General features: G+C 40.2%; 1 protein-coding gene across 4 annotated transcripts in view; it reads left to right on the plus strand.

Moving 5' to 3' along the window:
- The window catches only part of LOC106870470 (fibroblast growth factor receptor-like 1), a 96,515-nt gene extending 77,724 nt beyond the window's left edge, over positions 1-18,791 (plus strand). For all 4 annotated transcript variants that reach the window (XM_089362108.1, XM_089362107.1, XM_089362110.1 and 1 more), the window contains exons 3-8: positions 5,871-6,149; positions 12,762-12,827; positions 13,834-14,124; positions 14,425-14,543; positions 16,813-17,050; positions 18,328-18,791. In XM_089362108.1, coding sequence (XP_089218234.1) covers positions 5,871-6,149; positions 12,762-12,827; positions 13,834-14,124; positions 14,425-14,543; positions 16,813-17,050; positions 18,328-18,662 — 1,328 coding nt within the window. In that variant the 3' untranslated portion in view covers positions 18,663-18,791. The remainder of the gene's footprint in view (positions 1-5,870; positions 6,150-12,761; positions 12,828-13,833; positions 14,125-14,424; positions 14,544-16,812; positions 17,051-18,327) is intronic.
- The last annotated feature ends 3,529 nt before the right edge of the window (positions 18,792-22,320 follow it).

Here is a 22,320-nt window from a genome sequence, read left to right on the forward strand (position 1 = left end):
ATTGCACAACATTGACATACTTCAACTTTTCACTTTCTTTCTTTCTTGTGTAAAACTGATGTCTTCTAGCTTTGCTTCTAGCTTTCTCACTTTCCTTACAATTCCTTTCCTGTCTTTTTGGCATTTATGACTTATACACGCCTAGCTGTACCATTCCTCCACCATCTCACCTTTCTTCTGAGTCTCTATTCTCCTCCATTCACACAGTAGGTTGTCTCATATAAACTCTCAGTTGGCCTCTCTCTCTCTCTCTCTCTTTCTCTCTCTCTTTGTCTCTCTCTCTCTCTCTTTGTCTCCCTCTCTCTCCTCCATATTGCATTACGTCTGTGTGTCCAAACACTCTCCCCTTCAACTCACCTCCTATGTTGTGGTGCTGGTGGTGGTGGTGGTGAGAGATGGGGAGTACACTGTGCACCACTGAAACACTGTCTTCACAACTATTTATCCGTCAGTCATTCCTGGTCAGCATCGGCTGTATCTGGTTCCTGTGTTCCCTGATTGGTGGGAGGTGGGATGGAGGGGACGTCAGGTGGTTGGTCTGTTTCCTCAAATTGATGCTGATAAGAGTTAAGCTCATTTACATCACAGAATTCCAGGAGCCTTAATCCCTCTTTCATCTCATCTGCCCCAGCTGTAGCCTCCATCCACACCAGAGATGCTCTCCTCATATTGACCAACATCTCCATTAATGCCACCAACTGTGATAATGGATGTCCTTGAGATCAAGACAATCATTGAGATTGCCTTGAGTAGTAGTAGCAGCAGCAGGGCATCCAGCATCCACCATTTGTTGTTGATTCCCTACTACTTCAGGTGGACGACTCCTTTGTACCACTCAGGTAACAACCCTGCAACCCATGGGTCTGTTTGGGTGGTCATTGCTGGAGAGGGTTTTACGAGATCAGAGTGCAAACCCTACCTCAACCTCTTGTGGTCACTTTTGACAACATGCAAAAGAAACGTTGTGGGGGGTGGGGGTCTATTCTTTGAAATGCCAGTCCCCATACAGCTCTTGATAAACATGAAGTGTTTGGCTCAAGAACACAACACATTGCCCAGTCCAGGAATTGAACCCACAATCTGGCACTCACGGCTGCAACTCCCTAGCCACAAGGCCACGCAGCTTCTTCAAGTAGGATGTCATAAAACAAGTCCTTCTTTTCGGGTCTCCCCCCCCCCTAAATGCTATCTTGTTTTGGCCATGACTCACCTCACTCTCATTATCCTATCACATACCCTGGCTTCCTTGGTGACCTTAGCCATTTCTCTGCCAAAAGTATCCCTACTCCACTCAGCCATTGCTGTTAGCCACCCAGAAGAATATGTATCTTTTGTTCTGGTGCCTCTAAAGAATCTGCTTCAGACTCCCCCACCCCCCACCCCCACCCCTCCACCTGCTTCTCCTCTCTCACCCTCACCATCTCCCTTCACCTTCATCATATTCTCATCCATGGTGGCAGCCCTCAATTTTTTTTACCCTAACAGGAAGAGGCAGGGTTCCAGTGGTAGGTGGGGGTGTTTCATGTTTCCCCCTCCCCTGCACCCTCCCTCTTTCTCATACACACACACACACACATACCTGCATATACATACACACACACACACACACACATACCTGCATATATACTTACATATGCCAGTATAGGAGATAGAGGCTAAACAATAACGACGATGATGATAATGATGATGATGATATATATATACACATACAAATACACTCACAAACATATACGTGTCACATGTTTTCTAGTAAAACTGTATTTGTGTTTGACAACACCAACAACAACAAAAACCCAACCCCCACCACCACCACCACCACCACCACCCAGGGTGGCCAACCTAATATTAATGTGAGATCTAGAATAATATTACTTCTTTTTTTTAACTGACAAAGTTGAGAGGGGACGAGGGATGGGATGATGTAACCTCCACTCCCTATGTGCCCACACACCCTCACTCTGAGTAGAGTGTAACCTCCACTCCGTATGCGCCCCTCCACTTTCACTCTCAGTTGAGGCCAGTGTTTATGTAACCTCCACCCTGTTAATACCCAGCCACCCCTATGCTACTACATAGAGGAGTCGGGTGTATGTATACCCATCCACCCCATATATATATATATATATATATATACTCATCCACCCCTTATATATACCCATCCACCCTCACTAATCAAATATTTTCTTCACGAAGAAATGTCAAAATTTTTTTTACCATTTTCTTCATGTTCTTCAGAAAATGCTAGAAACGTCCTCCTCCCCTCTCTTCACCCATCCTACTCCTCTTCCTTTTCCTCCTCTTTACTTTCTTTACAAAATTTTAGATTGTGAAGTCTTTCTGCCTTTTTTGCTCTGTCTGTGAATGTGTGTGTATGTGTGTATGTACATATGCATACATGGGTGTGTATGTATGTGTGTGAGAGATATTGTTTAGCTCCAAGATATCAATACTGAAGCTGACTTGCACTGAAGGACACTCCAACCCTGGACATCACAATTTTTTCATATCTTTGACTTTAGTGTCTAAAGAGGCCTTCATTGGCTTGGCTGCTATTTCTGGCACAGCCAATAATTATACAAATGTTTAGATGGTGTGTGTGAGAGAGAGAGAAAGAGAGACTGTGTGTAACTGTAACTGTGTGTGTGTGTTGTTATTTTGAAGTGTCTTTGGATGTTTTCTCAAAATGTTGCAAAAGAGAAAAAAAAGACAAAAGAGCAAAGTGTTTTTGTTGTTGTTGTTGTATTTGGCAGTGAATAGGAAAAAAGGGGGGTAGGAAAGGGGAGTGAGGGTAGGAAAGTGGGGTGAGGGTAGGAGAGGGGGGATGAGAAAGCTTTTTGAGAAAGGAAATAACAAACTTTGACAGGATTTAATGTAAATTGGAGAAAGGTTTAGTTTACAGTGGTGGTTGTGGTGGCGGTGGTGGCAGCAGTGGTGGTGGTGGGGGAGGGGGGTCATGGCAAGGGTGTGTGTCTGTAGTGGAGAGGTGGTGGTCATGACAAGATTACCTTTTCTTTTATTGTAAATGGTGTGGTTTGTTTAAAGTAGGAGAGTTGTTGCTGTTAGTTGGGTATCTGGAGTACCTAGGGTACATCTGGTACCATTCCATGGAACTTGCTCTTAACGGATATACATATTTACATTATGTGTGTGTGTGTATACACATTCATACACAAACATAACTACATATCTGTATGTGTGTGTGTGTGTGTGTGTGTGTGTGTGCAGAGAGAAAGAGAGGTGAGGTCATAGCTCTGTGGTGGTCCTGTGAGTGGGGCTGTAGTTGTGAGTTTCTACCTCTGTGTCTGCTGTGTGTATTTTGGACAGACATGTGTTGATCTGTCCAAACAAGTGACTATCGAGTTAGCACAATGCTAAGCCAGGGCAGGCAATAGTGGCAAATAATTGAAAACTAATCCATAACTGCCATCAACTGTTGATTCATGATTACTTTACTGTTCATTGTGAAATATAACGAGTTCTTAAATAAAGACCAAACTGGCAGCTTTTACATATTAAAATCATATAATTTCACCTCATCTTGCTGAAATATAACAGCTCCAGACACCAGAGTGATGGATGATGGAGTTTCTGTTAGCAATGGACAACAAATAGTTAATCTTTATTTGATTTGTGTACATTTATTTAGGACTGGATGTGGTCTGCATTTATATATGTAGGATTGGTATGCATACATATTGATATATATATATATATATATATATATATATATATATATATATATAATATATAGATATATGCATATATACATACGTATTATATGTACATACATATATATAGGTACACATATATGGCTACAGGACATGGCTCTTTCTATCTCTTTCGTTTTCTCTCTCATCCTTTCTTTAATTCTTTTTTCTCCTCTTCACCATTTTCTATCTGTCTCTCTCCCTCTTCCTCCTTTACTCTTTCTCGTTGCTCACACGTGACCCTCATCCATCTTTCCCTTCCTCACATGATCATCTTTCTGTTTCTTCAGTCTGTCACAGTCCAGACGCATTCTTATCTCTCTCCTCTCCTATCTTTTCTCTTATCAAAGAATCTTCTTCCAGCATTCGCTACTTTACCTCGTCCTGGCCAAACGGCCCTCCCTGTTTGTCTTCGTTTTGGTTGGTTTGTTGTATGTCCTGTTTATGTTACCAACTTTGACCCTCCGTAAATCCCAAATTTGCCTTCAAAGTCTTATCTTGTCATTCATTGCTCAAAATAAGGAGTAGAAGCACAGCCGACAACTGATGAAGGGTCGTTTTTTATGTTGCTTGTCTTGTTTTCCATTTGTTTCTCTCGTTCTTTGTGTACCCAACTTTATTTTCGTATTTCATGTTGTTTACATTTTATGATGTCCTGTACCCATATATGCGTTCCTATATACTTATATATGTATGTATCTATGTACATATATGTATGTATATGCATATATCTAAATATTATTTATATTATTATTTGATTGAATGCCACACATCCATTTACAAGTAAGTTTATCATATATATATATATATATATATATATATATATATATATATATATATATATATATATATATATATATATATACAAACACACACACACACACACACACATACACATGTGTGTGTATGTGGTTTGTATATATGCATAGTTGAATGTAAGTTTGTGTCTTTGTGTTATTTAATGTATGTGGTCTATACATGTGTGTGTGTGTGTATTATGTATTATATGAGTGTGTGTGTAAATTGATACTTTACATTGGCTGAAGTAAACACACACACTCATGTACATGTGTGTGTATAATATGTACATCTATGTAAGTGTGTATGTACATATACGTGTACATTTGTGTGTATATATATATATGTGTGCGTGTATGTATGTGTATATATATGTACATATATGTACACACATTGTGTGTGTGTATACTTCACTAACACGGTGTGTGGATTTGCACTTGTACAGTTGTGTACGGGTGTGTTTGTGTGTAATATGACTGTGTGCGTGTGTGTGTGATATAATGTTACAATTGAATACACACCTAAAACTGTGGTGGTAGGGGTGGGGGGGATTAGATGAAAAATTGCTGTTGTTGTTGTTGTGTTGATCCAGTTAACTCTATTTCAACAAACACATGAACAATGGGAATTTCAAAACCTGAGATTGAACTCACAAAACTCAAGCACCTCCCCCCACCACCACCACCACATCTCCTTCTATGCATGGCCCATTCTTTACTACAACTGTAATCCCCTTCCCCCCACCTCCAACACCCTCTTCTCTTGTTTTCTCCCACCCCACCCCAACATCTCTCTGCAGATAGTTCCAGCTAGCCATATTAATCACTCACCAGTCTGGCCATAGTGACCCCTAGAGGTCATGACTACAATCACATCTCCTCCTCCTCCTCCCCTTTGTCATTTTATTTAATTAAAACAATGTGAAGGTACAGACCTGATACACACTCTCATACACACACACACACACACACATACATACAGACCACCCCCTTTTCCATGCTTGAAGCAGATTTTCTCTGGTTGGATGTTGTTCCTGTCATCAACGTAATATTTCCCCATGACCAGACCAGACATGTTTTTGCAGGAGATTGGAAACAGGGGACATCACTTGCATGACAGTGACACAATTATTATGGGATGTTAAGGCAAAAAGACAGTAACACATTCACATGCATACACACACATATACATACATACATACATATATATATTTAGACACTGTGGGCTTCTTTCAGTTTCCATCTACCAAATCCAGTACCCAACTAACACACTCACTGAGGCCCGTCCTTGGCTTAAACAGCCACCTCACTTTGATGATGCTACGCAGTAACCATGACAACTGTCTCTCTCTCTCTCTCTTTGCAGGTCCTCCCTTTATTAACCAGACTGCCGTCTCTCATAAACGTCTCATTGCCTACATTGGAAAGAACTTTAGAATCCGCTGCCCCATCACTGCCACACCTCCACCCTACATGCAGTGGAGTAAAGATGGACACACTATCAACATTGCATGGGAGAGGTTTCGAATCCAGGAGATGGGACTCCGCATTAAAGATGTTGAAATTGAAGACAGTGGATTGTACACATGTAAAGCAACCAACGGCTTTGGCAGTGTTCAGCTCAACTTCACCCTCACAGTTATACGTGAGTATTTGATGAGTCTTCTCAAGCACGGCATATCTCCAAAGGTCTCGGTCACAAGTCATTGCCTTTGTGAGCCCCAACATTCGAAGATCATGCTTCACCACCTCATTCCATGTCTTCCTAAGTGTACTTCTTCCAGAGCTTCCCTCCACCATTAGAGTGTGACACTTCTTCACACAGCTGTCTTCATCCATACACATTACATGACCATCCCAACGCAGTCGTCTCTCTTGCACACCACATCTGATGCTTCTTATGTTCAACTTTTCTCTCAGGATGCTTACACTCAGTCATGCATGCACACTGACATTACACATCCAGTGGAACAAACTAGCTTCATTTCTTACAAGCCTACGCATGTCCTCAGCAGTCACAGCCCATATTTCACTGCTGTGTAGCATGGCTATTCGCACACAGGCATCATACAGTCTACCTTTCACTCTGAGCGAGAGGCCCTTTGCTACCAGCAGGGGTAGGAGCTCTCTGAACTTTGCCCAGCCTATTCTTATTCTAGCAGTTATACTCTCAGAGTATCCACCCCTGCTACTGAGTTGGTCACCTAGGTAACAGAAGCTATCATCTACTTCTACTTTTCCCCTCTGGCATGTGATAAAATCTATTTTCTGTACGTTTGTTGTGCTTGTTGTACCTGTGCACCTTCCACACACAAAAACTATCTTCCTGGTTAACCTTCGTTTGATATTGCTGCACCTCTTAAGTGTCCATAGCTTACACTGGATACATCTTATGGAGTTTCTACCTATGCTTTTTCTACAGATCGAGCAGGGCCATCTACCTGAAGGGATTTGTGATTTGTCTGCCTTCCTACCTTCTAAGACATTGACAGCTGCAAGGGATTCTATGAAACCCTAAAAAGCTTTGTCTGGTCCAACGCACACTACATCCTGAGTCCATTGTAAAGTGCAGACTGAAAGAAAGATGCTTTTCACAGATAAGGCCTTCATCTTGAATTGGTGGTCAGAGCACTTTCAAACCCTCTTTAGTGCTAACCGTTCAGTCTAAGACAGAGCAGTGTTTTTATATCCCACAGCAGCCTTTGAAGGCAGAGCTGGAGGGAAATTCCCTCCCTCACGGAGGCAGCCAAAGCAATAGAGAAGCTGAAGGGAATAGGAGTGGATGGAATCCCACCTGAAACATGGAAGGCCTGGTAGTTCAGCACTCACTCTAAACTCCACAAGCTTTTCATTTGCTGTTGAGGCAGGACCAGGATGGAAGATCATTGACTTGTCATGATCACACTGCATGGCAAACTCTCCTCTACTCCCCATAATAGAGGAGCAGCAAAAAAGGACTCCCTGAAGAAATCCCTCAGCACCAACCACCCTTTGATATAGATTTCAAAACTGTTACTTGTTAACTGAACTGTAATTGATTGGTTGAGAGTAGCTTTCTCTGATTGGCTGAACTCAAATGATATTTGTAGAGACTATTTTATAAGCAACTAAAGATATAGCAGTCTTTATCAATTATATCTAAGTTCTCTTTAAACCTACCCAAACACAGCTGTGTGTGTGTGAGAGAGGGAGAGCAAGAGAGTGGGGGGGGGGTGCGCCTAAGGGCCTCAATAAGGAATAAAAGTCATTGACTTGACTGACTGCTGAGAGACAAGTTGCATCTACTTGACTCCCATGTTTTATAGAAATAGGGAATCCCTTAATAACTTACAGCTTCCAGCTCCCTTTATCACTACCTACTTAATTAAGCGACTGCTAACGAGCCTCTGCTTATACACAAATACCTGTGGTGTATGAGGGGAAGGTGTGAAGAACACGTGTATATACTTTATACATACACACACACATATATACTCAGCAGTATGTGTTTATCGATGGGCCAAAATGTATACACATGCATATGTGTGTCTGTGTATTTCTACCACCCCCATCTCTTCTTATGTATATATATATATATATATATATATATATATATATATATATATTATCAAAACAGGAAATTAGGAAGTTGGTAAAAATTTTTGATATTTATCATCATTACACATGTTTCATTTGCTTATAGGAATTACACTTATTGTAAAAGAAACACGTAAAACATCTCAGACAGAGATTCAAATAATATGATTTGAATAATATTTTTCATCATTCTTTGAAATCCACTTTTCCATGCTTGCATGGGTCAGACAGAATTTGAGGCAGATTTTTCCATGGCCAGATGCCCTTCCTGTTGTCCTCACCCGTCACCAAACAAGCTAATATTTCGGATCTTTTTTAAAACGGGGGCCACATTTTTCATTAATGTTTTACGTAGTGTTTTTGGTACTGAAAGACTTTCAAACTTCGTATACTTATCTATTTTGTGTTATAGAACAGAAAAATATTTTTGTATTCGAATTTATTTCATGTAAAAAAATTGTCTTATTTCGATAATTTCAACCAATCAATGACAAGTATTCAGTTGTTTACATTTACTCCTTTGGCTGATTAAGCCATAGCTTCGTTTTATTTGCTTTTTTCATTTTAAATTTGCTTTTTTCATTTTCTTTTTTTTTTCTTTGTTTTATTTGCTTTTTTCTTTTTAAATTTGCTGTTTTACCCTAACCCTAACCCTAACCCTAACCCTAATTCTAACCCTATCACCGATAGAATTGTTTCAGAATCGTTTGTTTATGTAGTCGGCACTTAATGTATATCGGCTGAATGGACGTCAGTGATTGGTTGAAATTACAGAAATACGACAACTTTAACATGGAATAACTTAGGGATTTCTTTTTTTTTTAAGAAGACTAAGAGAAAAAGATGTTTTATATGACACATTCTACCAGTGTTCCAAGTTTCAAAGTGTTTCGTTAATGAAAAATGTGGCCCCTGTTTTAAAAAAGATCCAATATTTTCCCCATGGCCAGACAGGATTTTGCAAGATATTAAAAAAAACACACATGAGGTGGGTCCTGAAAAGTTCTTGGCTTTGTGTTAAAGAAAATACAGGAAGATCGGTTAATTATGATTTTATTCCCCTTTCAGATTCACACACTTATTGCAGGGGTCCTTCAGTTTTTCTAAGCCTTGTAAAAGAACTCGGAAGGTTGGGCCTCCAACCAGGCTTTCTGCGATACCCCTAAAGCCAGGAATTTTTCAGCACCCCTTCATATGTGTGTGTGTAGAGTGCAACCTGCACAGCAAGGGGACCTCTGTGTGTTTGCTCTACTTGCTAGAAACAGCAGACAAACGTTCCTCATATTCATCCTACCATCTTAGATGAGAAGACACATTAGGTAATGTAGTCCTAGATAGATTAGCTTGAAATAAAAGGCAGGATGGTCACAACTGGAACACCATTGATCCTGGGTCTGCTGGGTGAGGGCAGACCTGGGGTTAAATCACAACAAATACGTCTACACCACCATCACCATCACAACCACTACAACACACATACCACCACGCCTACCACCAATAACAACAACAACATTCCATCACTAACCCATAATTATACTGCCGCCACTACCACTACCACCACCACAACCACCACCACCACCACCACCATGCCAATCTAACAACAGAAGTCTTTGAATTTTAATAGTTTTCCTGATTTGTTTAATGACTGTAAAAATGTGTCAATTCATGTATACACCTCTCTCTCCCCCCCTACACGGACACATGTATTTGCGTGTGCACACACACACACACATACATTAATGTTTGTTTTCCATGCTGGCATGGGTTGGACATATATATATATATATATATATATATATATACATGTACATACATATGCATATGCACACACACGCACGCACACACACACACACATATATATATATATATATATATATATATATACAGAGAGAGAGAGAAATACCCCCCTCCCCTCCGTCCCTGCTGTGCTGTGTCTGTCTGTTTGTGTAAAAAAACAGCTGCCAGACTCTTCTTGTCTAAAAACATGTATTCACATCAGTTAATGTTGTAGTCCACCCTTACCCACGCTGTAGGACTAGGAAGGGGCCAGGGCCTAACTCCCACACAAACCTTTAAACGCCCTCTACCAGTGCTGCCCCCTTGTAGACAGTAAGGAACAGAATTTATCTCCTTTCCTGTTCTTTATCCCTTGGTCAATGCTAGAATCAAGGGGATTCCAGTCAGGCCCATCCTGTTTGATTGACACCCTATAGCCTTGACTCTGTGCTTACGAGTGGGGCTGTACACAGTGACTCACCCTGCTGAAAATAACAACTAATGTTCCTTTAAACTGCAGACTAATGACTTCAAAAATACAGGAACTATACATTACATAATGTAATCCTAGGTACACATTGACTTAAAATATATGGAATAGTCATGGTGGGAACACCTTTGATTACAGGTCTCTTCAATCAAAGCTGACCTCCAACTAAACAACAACAACAACTCTGTTTTGTCTAATATGTTCTTCCTTTCTTAAAGCAGAGCCCACCAGGAGCCAGGTATCCCATTTGAGAAGAACTGCCATTCCCAACTGACAGAGATTCTGAAAGGGATTGGTAGCTCCACCCTCACCATTACCACAACCACCAGTCATAGAGAGCCCTTGTCTTCTCTACTCCACCATCAGTCATTGAGAAGCCCTGAAGGAGTAAATCATTCCACTGTTGTTCTTCTCACTACACCATTTATGAAAATAAGGTCCTGGGTTCAGATAGCACTGTTGTAGTGTGGTTGTGGGCCAGCAATGATTGAGTCTACATTGATTCAGTTTATTAAACTGAAGAGGTGACTGTTAGCTTATCCAGGGGTCCATCACCACCACCACCACCCCAATATGCTAAAGCATAAAATATTGCATCTTGAAGCAGGTCTTAATGCAAAATACAATAAGAGATGGGGGTGAGTGGAGGGGGATCTAAAATGTGTCCATGGTGCCCCTGTTGCTGTCTCCCTAATTAACTGCCACACCCACCTCATCCCCTAGTGCTCTGGGATAAGCCCTATAAATTAGATCCCTAAAGCAGCTTGCTTGTAACAATGTCCCCTAAACAAAACTGGGTTTAGAGTGGGGAGGCTTGTTTATAATGGCTGCTTCACAGAATGTCTCAGTGATGGGACTGGGGGGGGGTCTACTTCACAAGCTCACTCTCTCTCTCTCTCTATCTATCTATCTCTTACAGCCATAGTTTGGCAGAGAGAGAGAGAGACTTCATAAATAGGCAGATAGATAGATAGAGGGATAGATAGAAAGGGAGCAGATAGATAGACAGCCGAACAAGTAGTCATATATTCTCCATTTTGGTTATCAACATATGTGCTCTTTCTAAATAATAGTGTAACACACACTCACATACACATGCATTCATGCACACACACACACACGCATGCACACTATATAGGCATAAAAGGCAAACATAAACACATATATGCACAGACACATACACTCACCATGTATACACACACTCCTGTATATATATATATATATATATATATATATATATATATATATATACATACATACATACATACATACATACATACCCATCGACACCCCATCCACACACTCCCTCCCCCATTACTCTGTCCTAATGTCCTAAAATTACTGACCGAGTCCATTTGTGCCCTCCACCCACCAATAAACATGTCTGAACATTTCAGTCTTCCATTTGCATCTGAAACTGAGGGCAGTGGGGGGGAGGGGCAGGGGTGTCACTGGGTGGTGGTGATGTAAGCAATGAGGGAGGGGTGGTCTCCATGTAAAAACATTGTTAATATTGTACGCCCTGTGTGTGTGTGTCTGTGTGTCCCCCCTCTCTACAGACCAGCTTGTTAACATTCCTCTCCGACATTGAGGACATCACCTCCACAACCACCATTGGCACCAGCTCCATCGTTATCATTTCCATTTCCAGCATCTTACCATTGTCTGTACAGCTGAGACAGACACACAGACGAAGATGAGTGTGTGTTCATGCTCACTGGCACCAGCCAGTCAGCCAATCATTCCCCACCACCACCACCTCTTACATGATACTGTTGTTGTTGTTGTTGTTGGTGGTGGTGGTGGTGGTGGTGGGGTCAGATGGCTGTAATGGTAAAGTGTTGTGTTTTTGTCAGGGATTTTACTGAACTGTTGTGAGTTCAAGACAAACCAGAGTTGATTTGGTTATTCATCTCTCTCTGGGCAATAATTACTAATTAACTACTGGAGTAGATTTAATTAATTAACTGTAACTACCACCACCATCACCACTACCACAGCAATCGTTGCAGTGGACATGTTGTGTATTAAATGACTGACCACCACCACCACCATTACTATAATTTCATCTTTTGTCTTTTCATTTCTCCATCTCTTATTGTTTATGTGTCAGTGTCTTTATTTCTACCTTGGGGGGGGGGGGTCCCATAATATCAAATCCTGACATAATCTCACTTTGTTAGAAAAGAATGTTTTCTCTTTATTAATGTTTAACATTATCCTACATTTCACATCTCACATTTCACAAGCACCACCATTAGATTCCTTACAGCATGCCTGAGCTTTGTAATTTGTGCCAGTAATACACCAGGACACATTCCTCTTGTTGCCCTGTCAAAAACAAATGCCCACCACCACCACCAACGCCACCACTGTTGCTGCCAGTCTTTGTATAATTGTTGTTGTTGTTTCCAGCTGAGAAGAAAGAAGGTACCCAACAGAACAATCTCTACCCTCACCAACTGGACCCTACAGGAGCAAGTAAGTTATTTAGGAGCTGTTATGTGTTGTCTCTATTCTTCAGAGATTTTCTAGTTTCATTCACTTCCTTTAAAATGACATTCCAGCCATGACCATCATATCTTACAGTGAAGATTTCTTTATCCCGAGGGAAATGTGAAGGACATTCAGCTGCAGTTTCTATCATGTAAAATAACATTGTAGAGGTTGTATTCCCCCACCCCTCTAAATAACATTGATCCAAACCACTACGCTATAGCCTATACCATTCTAATAACCATCAACATTGGTAATGGACTCCACACTCGCCTTAACAAAATAATGACCACCACCTCCAACTACCTGTCAGGTTGCTAAGACTAAGTAATATACAAGAACAACACCCTAGAATTTACTATTGGAATACAACAGGGATTCATTCCATCTCCCATTTTTAAACCTGTCTTCACAACCTCACACACCCAGAAGAGTCATATCATCATCATCATCATCATTTAATGTCCATTTTCCGTGCTGGCATGGGTTGAACAGTTTGCCAGGAGCTGGCAAGCCAGGGGACTACAACAAGCTCCAATTGTCAGTTTTGACATAGTTTTTATGGCTGGACGCTCTTCCCAACACCAACCAGGGCATCCAGCCCTACAAACCATGCCAGACCAGACAACTGGAGCTTGGTTTAGCCCTCCTAGAGCAATCCTTGAGCATCAGAAAGAAGCAACAAAGACACCAACAATACATTAAGACCCCCACCCACCATCCATGGATTAAGCTAATCCTTCTTCGTGGGGTGGGGTGGATAGGAAGCAGCTGTGCTCAAGACCTTCGCAATCTTTCTTTCCCCCTCCCCCAGTAGCATTAATACAATTAGTTGTACAGATGTGTGTTGAGCTGAACAGTGGCCTTAAAATAAAGGGTCCTTTCTTTGTCTTGAACCTGTCTGTCTGTCCCTTAAAATAAAGGGTCCTTTCTTTGTCTTGAACCTGTCTGTCTGTCCCTTAAAATAAAGGGTCCTTTCTTTGTTTTGAAGCTGAGCCCCGTTTCCTGCACCTGAGTAAGATGAAAAAAAAGTCAATCCCACGCCCGGTTGGAAGTTCCATAAGGTTTCGATGTCGAGCTAGTGGTAACCCACGGCCGGAGATACAATGGCTGAAGGATGGTCAGATGTGGACATCTGATAACATGGGCAACTATCAGGACAGTAGACTACGTTGGACGTTAAAGATTGATGACTTACGACAAGAGGACAGTGGTCAGTACACTTGTGTGGTCACTAACATCCATGGCACCATCAATTATACATATTCTCTAGAAGTTGTCGGTAAGTGAACACATCTTTCTTCAAATATACCTGTTCTCTGGGTGTCATTACATTTATTATTACATCTGTCATTACATCTGTCATTACACCTGTTTAGCTCTTTCTCTCTGGTCTTGGACATCTTTTCTCCTTTATCACATTTTTATTCCTGTCTCTCTAGGTTTAAGTGTCCCCATCACTATCATCATCATCACCTCCATCACCAACATCATCAACATCATCATCATCATCGTCATTACTGAAATTCGTATTAAAACTATTATTATTTCCTCTCTTCACAATCCTATTTGTGTTTTTCAGAAAAAGTTCAAAAAAAGCCGCAGTTACTACCACCACACCCCCTCAACCAAACAGCTCAAAGGGGGGAGCAAGCTTCATTCCAGTGTCATGTCAAAAGTGAAGTCCAACCTCACATAAAAGTAAGACATTACAACCTGCTCCCCCCCCCCTCCACAATGTGTATTCTCACTGTAAGACTCTTCAGAGTGGCTCTAATCAAGACAATCCAGCTGTGACCATCCTGTCTTTGTTTTATGGTGTGTATGTGTCTAGAATGCATTATCTACACAAGTTGGACAAAATAATGGAAACTCTTTGTTGAATGGAAGTTTTATTCAGTAACATGGAGTTGGTCCAACTTTGGCATCAAAGAATTCACTCATTCAAGTTCTGGACGGTTGTTAGGGAAATTTCCAGCTATTCTTTTCAAAAAGCCTGCTTTAGTTCTTTCTGCAATAATAGGGGAGGGAAACATTTCTTCATTTGCTGCTCCTTATTGTATCCTAAATGTTTGATTATATTGAGATCCAGAGATTGTTGGTGGCCAATCCCAATCCAAGTGATCCACTCCATCTTTGTGCTCTTCACACCAATTCCGAATAACATTAGCCATGGGAATCAGTGCATTGTCAATCTTGGAAGCTTGTTCTACCATCAGGGAATAATGTTTGGTACCATAGGGTGGACATGGTCAGCCAAAATACTCAGATAATCCTTGGCATTGACTCTGCCATGTAGAACAACAAAACAGCCAAAAGAATTCCATGATACGTCTGCCCAAATCATCACAGAGTCAGCTCCATGATTCATGGAAGGGACCAAAGAGTCAGGGCTGAAGCCTTCTTTGGACTGTCTCCAAAGTGGGGAAAACGGAGTCAATGATGATTCATCAAAGAAAATAACATTGTTCCATTGACCACTTCTGGACACCACTTTGCTGCTTATCAATGTTGATGGGGAGCAGAAGACATTTAGCACTTGCAGCCGTCCCATGCTATTTAGTTGTATGGAGCTCATAACAAATGTTTTTTGTTGACCCAGGGTTGGCAAAGGTGGTATTTTAGCTCCTCTCTCATTTTTGCTGCCATAGTTCCCATGGTTTCTAGACACAATATACATTCTTCATTATTCTTCAGTCCATTCCTGGGAAGTCGTTGTGGCAATAACAGACTGCATCTTTATGCAAGTAGAAATGTGGACCACCACATCATTTTCCCTTACCCTGTAGACATCAGGCTATGTGGGAGCCCTGTTTAGGGTAGTAACAGTGTGAGTAGCTTTATGTCAGTGGGGATGAAGGGCTATTTAGTGGATAGCAGGAACCTAGTCCCTTAAACCATCTGACTGTGATCCTTTGTGATTGTAACATGTAGGTGTGTACCCTAATGTAAGGGGAGGGCAGGTAGGGCCCTGTAGATGTCAGGTGCAGCTGTAATCGCTAGAGTGGGAGCAACCTGGGTGGTTGTGATGTTGGTTCTGTGTTGGCCACGATTTGTAAAGGTAAGAGTTTGACTGAGTTTTGTATGTGATGAGGCAAAAGAGAAGAAAGCTAACAGATTGTTTTAATGTGAGGGAGTTGCTATAGTAACGGGACGAGGGTGGGATGGGGTAAACATATGAAGTGGGTGGGTTAATGTATTAATGTGTTGTAGGTCAAGGGGTCAAAGTTTAATGTGTATAGACAGTGGTCAGTATACAGTGTAGTATGTATATATAAACTGTGTGTGTATATATATATATATATATATATATATATATATATATATATATATATATAAAACTGTGCATGTATAGTGGTCAGTGATATGTATGCTATATGTTAATATACACCAAACTATTTGTATATATATATTTGACTTGTTTAATGTCTCAGCTTCTCAGATACATCCTCCCTCTCATTGTCTACATCCAACACGCTCCTTTATTATATTCACTCAGTGGTTCTACCACCATCACTACTACTGTCAAGTCTGTGTCACTGATGAGTTCTAATACAGTCAAACATGTTTGGAGTTGTCTCCCCTTATTTCATGAATTCCTTGGAGTATGAGAAACCAATGGCTAATACTGTATTTTCCTCTTTATATAATAATATTTAATTATGTATCTACTGCTCTCTCTCACGTAATTACCTTAGCACTAATTATATCTCACTGTCTCACAGCTATTGTATATCTGTGTGTGTGTTGGTTGAACTCTCACTTTCCCTCTTTTTACCTAAACATTCAACTATTTGCATATGTTTTATGTACATCTATCTGTCTGTTTACCAATGAATCTATCTATACACACACACCCCACATACGCATATATATTATACATTAAACTGACCAATCACCTGTGTGTCCATTTTTAGTCTTATGCCTCATTCCATAAATGTAACCCCGTTTCTCCCTTCTCTGTTTTCAGTGGCTGAAATGGGTCGATGACCCGTCCACCCTTTCCAATGTCAACCACACCATTGAAGTGAAAGGCCGTAAATTTGTTGTACTAAAATCTGGTGAGAACTGGAAACGACCGGATGGTTCTTACGTGAATAAATTGACACTAAAAAGGATCACATCAGAAGATTCAGGATTATACATATGTTTAGGGGCCACAAGTCTCGGGATCAGCAGTCGACAGGCTTTCCTGAAAGTACATCCAGGTATTTTTAACTTTTATTTTTGTTGTGGGGTTTTTTGTGATTTTTTTTTTTTGTTTTTAATTCCTTTATGATTAGAAGAAGGACAGTTCTTACTTCACCCCAACTCAACTGCAGACCTGATGAGATGATGGGAGGAAGTTATCTTCCAACTGGAAACCTGGTCCCTATACATGCAACAGATTGTACCACAAACCCTTCAAAACCAGGAATCAGCCCCTTTCTCAATGGGTTTGCACACAAGTTTCCTCAACCAATGCTTCATTCAATGTTGAAATTATGAAAGAAGACCCATGGCCAAGGTGCCACACTGTGGGATTGAACCTAAAACCATGTGCCTGACATGTGAGCTTCTTAACCACACAGTCATTAGAGGGATTGTGGCCACACTGGAGTACTGCCCTCAAGGGTTTCAGACAATCCCAGTACTGGCGATTATATTGCTCTCATACCAGCTGGTCACTCATACCAGTTGCTATGGTCAATGAGCTGCTGCCCATTCTCAAGTTGTTCATACAGTGTCACTCAGGGATGTCCAGTATATATCATCATCATCATCATCATCATTGTTTAACACCTGTTTTCCATGCTGGCATGGGTTGGATGGCTTGACATGGAGCTGGCCAGACACCAATTGGCTGTTTTGGCAGGTTTTCTGCAGCTGGATGCCCTTCCTTATGCCAACCACTTTATAAAGTGTGCTGGCCACTTTTAATGTGCTACTGGCACAGGTGCATCTATGCAGCACTAGCAAGAGTGCATTTTATGTTGCACCAGCACCTGTAAAGGACAGGCCTGTATGCATGGAAGAGCCCAGCGTCCAAAGATCCTTTCTCACCACTTTGTCCCATGTCTTCCTGGGTCTACCCCTTCCACAGGTACCCTCCACAATTAGAGCTCAGCACATCTTTACGCAGCTCTCCTCATCCATATGCATCACATGACCAAACCAACACAGTCTTCTTTCGTGCACACAACATCCGGTGCCTCTTGTACCAAGTTTTCTTCTTTCATTTTTCCACTCTGTTATATGTGCACACTGACATTGCCCACCCAGCAGAGCAAGTTAGTTTCATTTCTTTCAAGCCTTCACAAGTCCTCTGTAGACAATACCCCTGTTTCACTGCCATGTAACATACCTGTATGTACACAGGCATCATACAATCTGCCATTCACTCTGAGGGAGAGGCCCTTCTATGTACACATATGCACAAACACACACATATATATCTAAAACTATTTTGTAACCCTTTTCTTTCTTTCTTTCTTTTACTTCACAGATCCAAAGCATTATCGACCAAACCAAAAGATTCCTCCGTCCACCTCCGGAATCCCTCTCCTCGCCATCTGTATTCCTCTTGTTATGCTTGCCATTATTATTGGAGCTGTATTCCTTGGTATCCGATGCCATGGTTGCTGTTCACAGACTTCACACAACTCCAACCACCAACATGTCCAGCACCTTCCTGTACCGACCAGCCACCATGAGTACCCGGTCAACTACCCACAGATGTCGGCCTACCACACCCCAAACATTCATGCTGGCTCCAGCAGTATGTCCGGCAGTTCCAGCTGTCGCGTCGCATCGTCCTCCATTCCTCCACTCCGTCACTAATGCCAACACAACCAGAGACAGACTCTTTTTACAGTGGCTGAGTAGAGGCACGTAGATATGGCAGGGTGCCACCTGTGACACACAGATAGACTCTATTCTTTAAGTAAAACTGCTGAAGACAACCAAAAATATTGGGGTGGGGGGGAGAAATGCTTTTCTGGAATCCTCTCTTGCCAAACTCCTGACCTTGAGGAGGCACGCAACGATGGCGTGAAGAAGGAACTCACCGAGAAAGATTGATTTCTTGAATCTTTAAAGACACAAAAAGAAAAGAAAAAAAAGCACACAAACTATGGAATTATACACATACCTGCATTCATATATATACACACTGCTCAAGTTATATATACAAGAACATGTTTAAATATATTGGTATATATATATATATGTGTGTGTGTGTGTGTATATGCATGTGTGTGTGTGTGTATATAAATATATATATATATACACATACACACACATATCTATCTGTTCACTTTACCATGCATACATTCATGCACACACACACACATACATGCACATATATTATATATATATATGTATGGATAGTTATCTGTCAATAACTTTGTGGTGTGTATGTGTGTGTATATATATATATACATATATGTATATGATTAATATGTTGCGTGTGCGTGTGTATATATATATATATATATATATATACACACACACACATATACACGTGTATATTTGCATTTAGATTTTCAAATGAGAGAAAACATTTAGTGCATGTAAAAGTGTTTATGTGTGTGCATGTCTATATATGTGAGTGTGTTTGTGTGTGTTTTGGTTAGTCCTGTCCATAGATATATGCCTGTGCAGATGTAGACACAGTGAAATGTGAATAGAATGTCTAAATGTGCATATATATATATATATATATATATATATATATATATGTATACAACATATATATGTATGAAATGTCCTGCTATACATATATATATATATATATACATGACAATGGAAACTATTTTCAGGCATCGAACTTTCCCTTCCCCAATCCTACAAATATTTTATTTTACAATATTTTCTGGTTTTTGATAAAAATTCCTCCCTTCTATCACACACACACACACACACACACACACACACACACACACACACACACACACACACTCATAATGAGAAGGCAATAGGTATGTTCCTCAACTGACATCCATATGCATGCACATACCTAAATATGTGTGTGTTTGTGTATATATATATTTATATTCATATATATATATATATATAGACACACACATACATATATATATATATATATATATATACATACACGATGCATGTATACACATGTGTGTGTGTTCACAAGACCCCAAACTTAACATCAATGCGTAATAATAGAGAGAAAGCAGTGACTTGGCAGAACCGTGAAGATGCCGGGTGAAATGCTTCATATTTTATTGGTCTTTACATTCTGAGTTCAAATTCCATTGAGGTTGACTTTACCTTTTGTCCTTTTGGGGTCAATACAATAAGTACCAGTTGAGCCTTGGAGGGTCAATGTAATTGACTGACCACCCCTCTCACCTGGCCTTGTGCCAAAATTTGAAACCAAAATATAAGAGAGAACACCTCATCAATAGGATGGTGTTATATATATTGATTTAGTAGCCACAATATGTGAAATATATATACATGCAGATATGTCTCTGTGTGTATGCATGCATATATATATATATATATATATATATATATATATATGTATATATGTCTTTTTCCTAAGACAACAAAACTTTGTTTCAACACAAATTCACAGAGAATCTTGCAAACTACATACAAAAATTAAGTGTGTGCATGTATATATATATATATATAAAAATTAATTACAAAAATTACATTACACAAATATCTTGAAATTCTCAGGAGTAAATTCAATCAATAAAATCGCCATTGGCTTCAACCATGGCCTCCAGATGACTTTGGAACTCTTCTGGACAGTCTCCTTGTTTAAGTTGGTGAATGCTGCCATAATCCTTGCCTTCAGTTCATCTTTGGTGTTGCAAGGAGTTTTGTCGGTCGCTCGCTCAACTGCACCCCACACATAATAATCAAGGGGGTTGCAGTCGAGGGGAGTTAAGTGGCCAGATGTTAGGGGTGATGTGGATGCAGAAATTGCCTGACAGCCATGACTGGGTCCTCCTGCTTGTGTGGTAAGGTGCAGAGTCCTAGGGTCTTCCAGCAGCCACTCTCTTGACTCAGGGTAGCATTCCCTGCTCCATGCACTTGATGTAGGTCTACGTGTTTAGTCTGAGGCCATGTAGGAAGATGAATGGAGGCATAATGTTGCTATGATGCTGACTGGAGGTTTGATTTTTATTACTCTCGGTAATAAAAATTGGAGATTCTGGCACAAATGCCAAGTAGTACAGCATGTCATTTCCAAATTTCTGGCAGAGTGAATTGTATTATGGTGTTGTTTTTCTCACAGACAGTGCCCAACTGACCCTACTATACTGTGTAGTCAACAAAATCAAAAGCAAACAATGCACATGCGTGAAATTAAAAATATAAAATAGTGACAATGTACCCATCGCACCCTGTGTGTATATATATAAATATATATATTTATGATGCAAACAGGGAAACATGAGAATATTCACATTTTTAAATAATAATTCGTAAAGTTACAGAGTGACTCAAGGACCAAGATTTTTCTGCATTAACCCTTCAAACACATACACACACACACATGTATATATACACATATACATTACTAGTGGGTTAACTGTTTCTTTGCTATTATCTCCTCTACAGTGTATCCTTATGGATTTGACCAACATTGGATTTGACCAACATTGGATTTGACCAACATTGGATTTTACACCTTGCATCCATCAGAACATAATGATGGTGAAGAATTTTATAGATGTTTTTTGTGGTACACACACACACACACATATATATATATATTTATATGAATGTGTGCTTATGAATGCATATGTATATATACATATAAAGACATTTATATTATGTGTTTGTGTGTGTGTGTATGCACACACAAGTCTATTGCATGTGTGTAGAAAAATAATCTGACCTAAAATCACAACTGTAAATAGTGTGTGTGTGTGTGTGTGTATGTTAGTGCATGCGGGTATGTTTCCCGAATGCATGCGTGTTCTCTCTGTGACATAGTCCTCTTACAGCTGTAGCTGGCCACGTCACACCCTGTGTGTGTGCAGCTGTGCTTATTTGCCAACCAAACAAGTGTAGTCTTAGTAGTGACAGTGCAGTGTCTGGGACTCTATCTACACTTTTACACACACACACACACACACACACACACACACACACACACACACTACATATATGTGCCAACATAAATGAAGTCCACAACACAACATGACAATGTCAACCTTGCATGGACAGTACTGAGGCCTGTACATTACACCATTGTAATCTGTAGCGGACAACTTCCCAATCCAACTTTAGCAGTGTTTCAGGTGAATACATGCATGCATACATACACACATACATACACATACACACATATACATGCATATACTCATAGATATAGATATATATATATATATATATATATATATATATATATATACACATATATATATATATATGTATGTATATATTGTATATATATGTATATATTGTATATATATGTATGTATATATATATATATATATATATATATATATAC

This window comes from Octopus bimaculoides, chromosome 14 (assembly GCF_046866305.1).
Source record: "Octopus bimaculoides isolate indiv1 chromosome 14, ASM4686630v1, whole genome shotgun sequence".
Lineage (NCBI taxonomy): Eukaryota > Metazoa > Mollusca > Cephalopoda > Octopoda > Octopodidae > Octopus > Octopus bimaculoides.